General features: G+C 35.3%; 1 protein-coding gene across 1 annotated transcript; it reads left to right on the top strand.

Annotated features, from left to right (window-relative positions):
- Nucleotides 1-581: 581 nt before the first annotated feature.
- On the top strand, nt 582-8,935 carry sec14l7 (SEC14-like lipid binding 7). The gene is made up of 12 exons (XM_026943656.3): nt 582-740; nt 879-954; nt 1,564-1,607; nt 2,461-2,523; nt 2,636-2,824; nt 3,053-3,148; nt 3,249-3,309; nt 3,471-3,554; nt 3,678-3,784; nt 5,015-5,154; nt 5,240-5,409; nt 6,196-8,935. The coding sequence occupies exons 1-12, from the start codon at nt 687-689 to the stop codon at nt 6,306-6,308; spliced, it is 1,197 nt and encodes a 398-aa protein (XP_026799457.1). The 5' UTR covers nt 582-686; the 3' UTR covers nt 6,309-8,935.
- Nucleotides 8,936-11,090: the final 2,155 nt, after the last annotated feature.

Raw genomic sequence — 11,090 nt, 5'->3', positions numbered from 1 at the left:
GGTGATGATGGAAAACACACTTGCTGCATTGAAAACAGCTGAACAAAGGTTTGTCTAAAACTGCTACTAGAATGTATGTTGTTGACTCTCTACCTGTTATGGAGTTAATCTAAAACTTCACTATATAGTAACTTATAACATAAGTCAATTCTGATAGCCTCTCAGTTGTGTTTGGGGCTATGTTCTTATTAATGTCATCCTATCCCACCAAAATCTATGAAAACTAGCTGCTGCTGAATTAGGTTCCAGCTTGCATATAAAATAATATGATTGAGTAAGTTGTCACTTAGGGCCCTCAAAATGTTCAGTAACCCTGAATATTACTGTAGATGAAAGAAATGAACATTGAAGTGATAAATGTTGCCATTTCTGTTGTGTAATAACTGCGCAATTAAAGCTATTATCAATAGTAGACATTTGCTGGCAAAGCATACTAGCTTGGTGATTTTCCTACTTGGTCCCTCATCAGTGAACTCTAAACTGACATAAAAACAAACATTACTCAGAATGATCAAAGGTACTGTGTGGCTTCTCACTCTCCATAAACCCTGTCCACTCATGTTTTTCCCAGAGGGCAAAGAGCAATTCTTACCTATACCTTATAAATACAACAGGTAGAGGAATATGAACACAGAAATAAAAGAGTAATTCACACAAGTTGCAGGTTTATTAATTACGCAAAGCAAATGAGTGGCCATGTAGGAGATCTCAGTCTTAACCAGGCTGCAGCTCTGGCACAGGTGAGCATGGTTCACATGATTCACCTTAAACTGTAAATGAAAATGTTGTGCCATACAATAGTTTAGGAACTATTATATGCATTAACAAAAGCAGAGCTATGTTGAAGTTGTTATAAAAGTTGTTGTCATTTTGTCTAGTTTTGTGAGAGAATTGAAGATGTATATGCCCAGCTTCCTAATCAAAGCGACCATTACCTGCTTCGGTGGCTCAGAGGTAAGTGGCAAATGATTCACATTTGGAGGGTTTATATATATGTATATATATATATATATATATATATATATATATATATATATATATATATATATATATATATATATATATATATATATTTTTTTTTTTTTTTAATAATCATAAATAAATTTAAATATTTAAATTGAAATCTTGGAATCAGAATATTAAAACATAACAAGATAAAGTTGATAGTATAAGCCATATAGTGATTATAGAGTATGGTGCAAAAGTCTTAGGCACCCTAAATTCCACCCTGAAACACATTACATATTTTTATTTAAGTATTTGTGCGATGCTCAGGGATTGTGAGTGATTTGTTGGTTGATGCTGTATTTTTGTTAATTTTGTTTCCCATGAGAAGCAGTTGTGTGCTGTGTTGTTGCTAGCAAAGGCATTTAATAGCAATCTCTGAAATACTCAAACCAGCCCATCTGGCATAAACAATCATGCCACAAAGTCACTGAGTTCACATTTTTTCCCATTCTGATATATAATGTGAACAATTAAGTGAAGCACCTGACCTGCATGATTTCATGATTTCATGCATGATATTCATCTAGCATTTTCTTCTGTTTTTGTCTCTTGTAGCCAGAAGCTTCAATGTCCTGAAGGCTGAAGCAATGCTTAGAAAGGTGATTCTTATTCCTTATTTATCTAATCTAAATTTAATCAAGGCTTTGTGACCAATCACATTTCTCTTTTGAGACAAAACATTTTCGTGGCTATGTTACAATTACATATGTAAGGAATAAAACACGACAAGGCGTAATGTTATAGGAAAATAATCAATGATGTGTTGGTGCCCAGTGGAAAGTTGCTGTTACTTCCCCAGTGTGACATTTTTTTATTTATTAAAGAACAGAATGTCATACTTTAATCCATTTATAGTTACATTTAATGTTGTGGAAGTTAATTCCTGTTGTCACTTATCATATAACGGATATAAACAACTTCTCTTTTTTCCGCTCTCTCAAAGTTAATAAGACAAAAAATGTAGCTTTTACCAAAGTGCAAAGTCCTCCATCCATGAAAATTGTAATTTTTTTCTATGTTAAATAACATTTTTCCTTTTGTTTATTATTAGGCTTACATTATGTGGATCATCCTCCATACAAATCCCAGTGAATTAGTTTTTACTATAGAAATGATTAATTCAGAATGAGTATTCCGACAAGCACATTAATATAAATCTGTGATTTTCTTTGCAGCTGACATTTCTGTCAGAGCCATGCTGTCATAGAAAGTTAATCAACATCTTCTGACCAATTCGATTCATAATAAGATGACTGTGGTATAAAATGTTTTAATGACAAAAATGTTGTGACAAGAATCTTGTTTCCTCAATTCCATTAACTTTTGACTTTTAACTAACTTGTGAAGAGTTAAACATTTTGCTCATTTTCATACTATTTTTTGTAGTTCCTTTAAAGTGTGAAACCTAGTAATCACTTTAAACAAGTTGAGAGCAATGTGATTGATTTCCAGCATTTGGAATTTCGCAAGCGTTTGAAAGTAGATGCAATCCTAGAAGACTGGAAGCCACCAGAGGTAAAATTGTGATCAACAAATTCACAAGAGCCAACACGGCATACTTATTAGCAATACTTTTGCCTTGTAGAGTGTATTTTGTTTTACATCTTATGTGGGATGATATGTTCAGGTAATCGAGCACTATGTGTCTGGCGGGATGTGCGGGTATGATCGAGAGGGAAGTCCAGTCTGGTATGACATTATTGGCCCCCTTGATCCAAAAGGCCTCCTCATGTCTGCCACCAAGCAAGACTACATCAAGACCAAAATTAGAGACTGTGAGCTTCTACGGAGAGAGTGTTTAAGGCAGTCTGAGAAGGTAGGATTTGTTTGCCCAATTTTTACTGCTTAGCCCTCTTGTTCTGTTTACTGTTTAGCAGTGTCTCAAGGTACTCTCTTGTAAATCTATTTTTTTTTTAAAATCACACCTTTGCAAACCTTAGCTTCATCTTATCTTATATATATATATATATATATATATATATATATATATATATATATATATATATACATTTTGTATGTTAATCTTGTGAGCATTTTTTATCAGCTTGGGAAAACAGTGGAGTCCATCACTCTTATCTACGATTGTGAAGACCTTGGCCTTAAACATATCTGGAAGCCTGCAGTTGAAACATATGGAGAAGTAAGACAGTCTGTCCAAATTTTATTTATTTAAATAAAGTACAGTTCTGCACAATTGATAATATTTGCATTTATTTGCATTTCATATTTTATTTACACAGATTCTGACCATGTTTGAGGAAAACTATCCTGAGGGCCTTAAGAGGGTTCTTATTATTAAAGGTAGTTATACTGTATGTATATGTTATGATCTCACTGCATGAGATGAGTGAGTGATTATGTATTAAACTATTTTATTTTATTTTATTTTGGGTTATGATCTGATTGTATAGCAAACACCACTGTATGTGACCTGTTGATTCTTTATTTCTTATTTCTTGTAGCTCCTAAAATCTTTCCTATTGCCTACAACTTGATCAAGCCATTCCTGTGTGAAGAAACTCGGCGAAAGATTGTCATCATTGGCTGTAGGCCTGCTGCATTTTCTATTCTCATTTTTATAATGCTGGAGAAAACTGATGTAATCTCTGTTATATAGAGACAGAGATAAAGCCAAATATTTTAAAAAATGTCATTTTATCCTCCTACAGCCAACTGGAAAGAAGTACTGCAGAAATATGTAGCACCAGACCAACTGCCTGTGGTCTATGGAGGCACATTGACAGATCCAAATGGGAACCCTTACTGTAAAACTATGGTGAGTATGTCTACAGAAGTTTGTGTACTACAGAAGGAATAGTATAACAAATCCCCATTCTCATAGTTTACCGTTTTAATTTATGCTTTCGGGGAGGATGATGTTAAATGACATATAACATGGCAAAAATAGGACAAGTAATTTGTTTTAATTAACAAGATAAGAGGATTGCGCCCTTGCCTTTTATTTAGTTTTATTTAGTTTATTATCATTATCTATACTGCTACAGTCTAACATTAACATTATAACTATCTCAGATGTCCTTATCACAATACATGTATCATGCCATTGTATTGTCACACCCCTAATTCATAAATAGCAAAGCAAGTACAGGTATTGACACTGCAGTTTTTTTTTCCAGGTGTTATTATGTCAGTGGAATGACCAGCATGATTTTTAAAACAGATATGCCAATTTTTTAAAGAACAAACATACTAAGTGAAATTAAGAGAGAATTATATTTCTGTATTGAAAGCAATTACTTCAAGAAAATATTCTAGCAATTTCTGTAGCGAAACATCCAAAACAAGATGGTACATTGTTACTATAAAGAAAACTGCACTGTATATGAAATGGTCAATTAGTTACAAGCTAAGTGTTACTAATAAACTCATAATTGATTATCTTTAGGGGCATGGTGGTTCAGAAGGTAAAGTTTTTCTCAGTCACAGTTCCAGGGTGCCCGCATAAATGAGCTTGGGTTACTGTCTGTCCTGAGTTTCTGTGCATGTTTTCCCCGTGTCCATATGGGTTTCTTCTGGGTTCTCCAGTTTCATCTGGGTTCTCCAGTTTCTGCCTTCCTCCCAAAAAAATGCCAATGAATTGGCTATGCTCCCAGGTGTTAATATGTGTGAGTGTGTTAATATGTATGCATGGTGGCCTGTGATGCACTAGTGTCCCATCCAGGGTGAAAGATGTATTCCTGCATATGACCCAGTGTTCGTGGAACCAGGATAAAGTGGTTAATGAATATAATTGTGCAAATTGGTGTATAGCCAGTATATTTAATAAAGAAAGTTATACTAAAAGGATGGTCATGTCATGCATTACCTTGGAGAAAGTTAAGAATAGAAAATTTAGGAAGATTTGGAAAACTTTTCACAATTTTTGGATGGTATATTGGTATGTAATATTGGGTTGCTTTTTGATCTGTTTATTGTTGCTTATTCCAGCCCCAGTGCAGAAAACTCAACACAATCTTCTTCCTACCTAGTTGCATTTTTCTTCCAGATTAAGTATGGTGGTGTAGTGCCAAAGTCCTACTACATAAAAGATTCTGTTGATGTGCAGTATGAAAAGTGCATCACCATCAGCCGTAGTTCTGACCACCAGCTGGAGTGTGAAGTCCTTGTCCCTAACTGCTTATTAAGGTGAGTAATGGATCCATTCAATTCCTTCTATCTGTCCTTCTTGTCTTTTAAGCATTATTCATTCATTCATTTATGCTAATTCCAGATGGCAGTTTGCTAGTGATGGTAGTGATATTGGTTTTGGCATCTACATGAAGACTAAAGCAGGAGTGAAACAGAAAATCACAGAAATGCAGGAGGTGTTGCCAACTACACGTTATAATGCACATCTAGTGCCAGAGGATGGATCCTACACTTGTGAAGAACCAGGCATCTGTAAGTACAAACTTTGTAAATGTTAATGCTGTTTGCACTTAAACATTTTTACACCAAAGCAATTAGACAAATATTTTCCTGTGAAACACACTCATATCTCTTAAATGTGTACTTGAGTAAGTAATTAGTTTAATAGCTTTCTTTATACCACATCACTGTTAAATTTTCAAATCTGATTGGTCAGAAGGTGTTGATTAATTTTCTAAGACAGATACTCTGATAATAGTGCTGGCTGTAATTCAAATCACAGGTTAATATTAATGTGTTCTAATTCATTATCATTTTTATAGTAACAGCTCTTTCACAGGGACTTGTAAGGCAGATGCTTCACATAATCTAAGGTTAATGATAAATGGATTTTAAAATGTGTTATTTAACAAAAAAAAAAAAAAAAACGTAATAGTTAATATGGTGAAGTTTTCTGGGAGGAGTTTCAGGTGTTAATGCCACAGGAAAATCTTAAAGACAGGAGACTTTGCATTTTCCAGTTTCTCTGTAACATGATAACCTGTGCTTTTTGTCTTATTAACTTCTGGAGAGAGTAATAAGAGAGGATGGTGAGAGAATGACTGTTTGTAGGTGTTATAACTTAAGTGATAACAGGACCTATCAGGCCACATCACACCACCTAATCATTCATTATTTTCCTACAGTAGCATGCCCTCATTGTGTTGTATTCCTTACCTAACACATGTATATGATGACACAACAGTTAACATTACACTGTTGTATTACTCATAATGACATGTTTTCCCCTGATGTTTCTAATTTTGGATCTCTCTACAGATGTGCTACGATTTGATAACACTTACAGTATTCTTCAGTCAAAGAAGATAAGCTTCACGGTGGATGTTGTACTACCTGAAATACTACCTCAGAACATGGAAGAACAGGCATGACTTGAGAGTAGTTCATGTAGCCAATATGAGACAAGGTCACTGTCTAGTAATGATATGTTAAATGAATTTGAAGTTCAATAGTCACATATGCACAATACACTGAATGCATTGCCAGTGTAGAGGATAGGCTCTGGATCCACTGTGACCCTGATGAGGATAAAACAGTTACTGAAGATGAAAGAATGAATGAATATACCTGTACACAAACACATGCACTTTGGGTTGTATTCGGAGTTGGCAGTTAAGTCCAAATGTTAAGTCCATCAGTATTTACGCAGGGAAAGTTGCTAATATTCAGAGACCATTTAGGGAGCTCTTTAAGTACATATTTTGGGTGTGGCATTCAAATTATGCAAATCACTTGTGTGTATGCCTCCAAGGCTGCCAGACTTTTCCTGAACAGAGGTGTCTGAGCTGGGGGATGCAGGGGTTGGGATGGATTAGGGGGTGGCAGGGGGATTTCAATTGTGTCTAGACCCTTGCATTTTAGGTTGTTGAGTTGATGCCAGTGTTTTGATTAATTCAGTGTGCTCGCCCATAAAGAAAGCATGCCCATGATTTGAAGGATAAGCTGACCTAGCATTCATACGCTATGCTTACATTTCATTTTAAGAAAGTATTGTTAGTATTGTTGTTGTTAGTGTTGTAAATATGTTTTATCCATAAACAATTTGGACCTCAAACAATGTCTCAGATCAAGATGCCATCTCCTCCAATGTTTTCCATGGAAAAAAAAAAGTTTTCATGGACTTTAAAGGAATGATACTATAAATTAGTCTATTAATAATTGTCTATAACATGAATTTTAGCCTAACAGATTGTGGTTACATCAAACCTACAGACTGTGGTGCCAGACTTAACACTACTCCTTGATTGAGCCAATATCTCATAAGAGAAAATCATGTTTAACTGAGACACGCACTCCACCCTGTGTGCGTAACTCTCACATAACTTGTGTGAAAATCCAGTATTAAATCCTCACTACCTGTGCTTAACTCAACTCTGAATATGATCCCTTATGTGTCTACACACCAACACACATTTCAGACAATGGATAGAATGATATAAATACAATGGTTATAAATATTCTACATACCCCTGTTAAAAATGCAGGTTTTTTGATGTAAAAAATGAAACCATGATAAATCACGTCAGATCTTTTTCCAACTTTAATGTGATATAACAACCAAAAAAATTAAAGTGAAAAACAAATAGAAACTTTTTAGGGAAAATATGAAAAAGGAAAAACCAATTCAAACTCAAGTTCAAAAGTAAAAAACAGGAAAAGTGAGAAAAAAAGAAAAGGAAAAACTTATAACATTAACCTAGTTGCACAAGTGGGCACACCCCATAACTAATACTTCGTTAAATCACTGTTTGCTTGTAATACAGTCTTTTTTGGGGTAAGAGTCTATCAACTTAGCACATCTTGATTTGCCAACTGTATTCCACTCTTTCTTGAAAAAATGCTCCAGATCTATCAAACTGTGAGGGGAACTCCTGTGCACAGCCCTCTTCAAGTCGTTCCACAGGTTCTTGATAGGATTCAGATCTGGACTGAGTGGGCCGTTCCAAAACACTGATCTTCTTCTTCTGAAGCCACTCCTTTGCTGACATGGATTTGTGCTTTGTTAATTTGCTGAAAGGTGAAAACTTTTCTTCATCTTCAGCTGTCTAACAGAGACCTACAGGTTTTATGCCAAAAAATTGATATTTGTAGCTATCCATGATTCCCTATCTTGACTAGAGCTTAAGTCCCAGCTAAAGAGAAGGAGAACCCATAGCATGATGCTGCCACCACCATGTTTTCTTTGGCTGCAGGAGTCTTGTTTTTGCACCAAACACATATTTTAAAATTATGGCCAAAAATATCTGCCTTGGTCTAATCAAAACATTTTGTCGCATTCTTTGGGGTGATTTAGGCAGGCTCAGATGTTTTTTTTTTTTCTTTTTCCCATCTACCCATCCTACCTCAAAGCACAGACATGTGAATAATACAAGAGCTTGAATTTTGTTTGTTGCTATATCACATTAATGGTGGAAAATGACATGATTTATCTTTTGACGTTTGTTTTGTACATGACAAAAACCTGCAATTTTAAAAGGAGTGTGTACACTTTTTATATCCATTGTAGCATATACACTTATGTTATAGTTAATACTTTGTTTTGGATGATTAGTAATGTTATCATCAGTATTAAAAGTAACACAAGTTTATTTTTATTTTTAACTATAACTTTATTAAGATGTGAGTAAGATGAAGGACATTTGGGGTATAGATCATATGTTTTAGCCAAAAGAGTTGTAGATATTCTTGAGGAAATTTGCTATTGATTAAATGTCATGATAGTTCTATCAATAGGAGTTGGTTGATACTGCTTAAATGTATAATGCAACATTTATTCACTTTAATTTTCATATAAAATTATTATTATTATTATTACTATTATTATTATTATTATTATTATTATTATATAAGCACATATAAACCAATGCTAAATAGTGTATTTTACAGCTAAATGGTTTTGGTAATCATTAATTTTGAAAATTGTTAGAGTTAGAGGTAGAATGGTATATTGTAGTTTGTAATTATGTGCTGATTTGTATTAAAATATTTACCCTGATGACCTCATCAGTTTAGACTTTTTTTTTTTTTAAACCTAAATGTCACCCACTGCACCTTTGTAACTATAATCTATCATAGTACAAAGTGTCAGATGTTTTGTAAAATAAATAGTCACTAGAAGGCAAAGCTGACCTTTATCTGGAACATAGTTTGAAGTCATAAATGTATTAGTAAATATGCTCCAGATTACACAAATTTTGTAAGTAGTAAATTATATTATGAAAGTGCCAAAACCAGCCCATAGTAACATGCCCTGCATTCTAGTATTGTTATTTAATAGTTGTTGCCAGAGGTGGTCAACTTTAACCACTGACATTCCACTGCTGCACGTAAAATCAGTGCAGTAAGATGTTATAAGATGAAATGAAGATGAAATAAGAATAAAATGTAACAAGATAAGAAGCATAAGAATTTCAGCTTTGCTATATTATTTCATAGTAGCAGGTAATAGTGATTTCAGTAATGAGTTTATGAAAGAGCCTTTGTATGGAAGGGCAAAGCAGGTGTTACATCTCCAATGTTTTTTTTTTTTTTTTTTACCCGTTTACTGAATCTGTAGTGTTTGTGATTACTACAAACAAGAACTTTGACACTTTTGCTTGTACTGGTGTTATATCTAATTGGAAAAAGTTTAGCAAAAACCAGATTTGTCTCTTCATCTTTATTTTTTTATGCTTATCACTACGTTGTTGTACTTGACTTGTAGTACAGAGAGTGTACAGCATGTATTATTAGCAATTATATAACAATTATATAACAATAATTTCTAATTGGATTGATCAGACTAATTTTCTTCAACAACACAGCTCTGACACCAGTTCTGGCTGTAATTGAACTGATAGGTGTATATTAGTGGCAAGTGGTGGTTATTAAAATAGGAGAAGCACAACTGTCTGTTATGGACATCACTACTGCAACACCAGGTGATTGCAACTGGTAAAAAGCTAAACATATTCACATACATTCAACACCATAAAAATTTCCTGCAGCAGGAGCTTTCCTGTGTTGCTGACACTCTTGACACAGTTGGGCCTCTTTCTCCACTTTCTTGTCCATACTTGGTAAGATCTGGCCAATACTTTCATTCTTGAAACACCTGTGTGTGTCTGGTGAAGCAGGTTTAACAACTTATCTCGCCCTTGTTCAACATATCTCTAGAGTTGTGACAACTCTAGCCCCCCACAGCACACAACCGTCTAGGACTCTTAATTCAGTTGTCCTTTGATAGAAGGGTTGAAAGGCTGGGTCTAACACTTTTGGCCAACCACAGTGGATGTATCCCTGAACCTTGGAGATCATCACGTCACAGGAAGTCCAGCATTGGATTTGACAGGTTTCCACAGGTGCATCACCTAACACATCCAACATCGGGAGTTGTTCAACTTTCCTTTCCGACTTTATATCCTCCGTAATGGGCAATCTGCTTAAAGCATCAGCATTGGCATGGGCTTTGCCCGGTTTGTAGACGATGGTGTAGATGGTGGTGTATTCATAGGCAGCCAGAAGCACTGCCCAGCTTTGTACTCTTGGCAAACCCATCTGAGGAATTGGTTTCCTCTCGTTAAGCAGTAAAATCAAAGGTTTGTGGAGATAGTAAAGGATCTTCCATACAAGTATTTGTGAAACCTCTGTACAGCCAGTCCTTTGTCCAGCTGGGAGTAGCTTTTCTCTGCAGGCATGATAGTACGGAATACGAATCCTAGAGGTCGTCCGCTGCCATCTTCCATTCTATGAGATAACATGGCCCTCACTCCATAGGGTGACGCATCACACCAGAACAAGATCTCTGTCTGCAGAATAATGTACTAAGATGTTAACAGATTGCAGCAGCCTCTTTAAATCTTCCTGCTCTGTTGTCCACTCCTAGTCCTTTCCCTTTTTAAGTGCATATTAGGGTGCTACTCTATTAACAGTCAGTTTATAGTCACCACAATGCCTAATGGAGAAATCAGCTTTTAGAATCTGGACCACCTGTGCGGCCCACTCGGAGTACTTTATGGGTCTGATAATGTCCTCCCTCTGTAGCCACCTAAATTCCTTATCCACTTTTGCTCACATAGCATAGGGTACTGATCTAGGGCAGAAGAATCTGGGCACTGCTTCAGGAGAAACATGAATTTTGGCTTGAACTCCTCTCAGTTTCCCCAGCTCCTCTT

The sequence above is a fragment of the Pangasianodon hypophthalmus genome, chromosome 17, assembly GCF_027358585.1.
Source record: "Pangasianodon hypophthalmus isolate fPanHyp1 chromosome 17, fPanHyp1.pri, whole genome shotgun sequence".
Lineage (NCBI taxonomy): Eukaryota > Metazoa > Chordata > Actinopteri > Siluriformes > Pangasiidae > Pangasianodon > Pangasianodon hypophthalmus.
Note: the sequence above shows the minus strand (reverse complement) of the source record. Positions and strands in the feature narration are given on the sequence as shown.

What these genes read in the sequence shown, in the direction of transcription:
- sec14l7 (XM_026943656.3), top strand. Translation starts at nt 687, where the DNA reads ATGAGTGGCCATGTAGGAGATCTCAGTCTTAACCAGGCTGCAGCTCTG. An exon ending in GAGGGTTCTTATTATTAAAG is followed by an intron (nt 3,310 to 3,470) that starts GTAGTTATACTG and finishes TATTTCTTGTAG; the next exon opens with CTCCTAAAATCTTTCCTATT. An exon ending in GTCCCTAACTGCTTATTAAG is followed by an intron (nt 5,155 to 5,239) that starts GTGAGTAATGGA and finishes TGCTAATTCCAG; the next exon opens with ATGGCAGTTTGCTAGTGATG.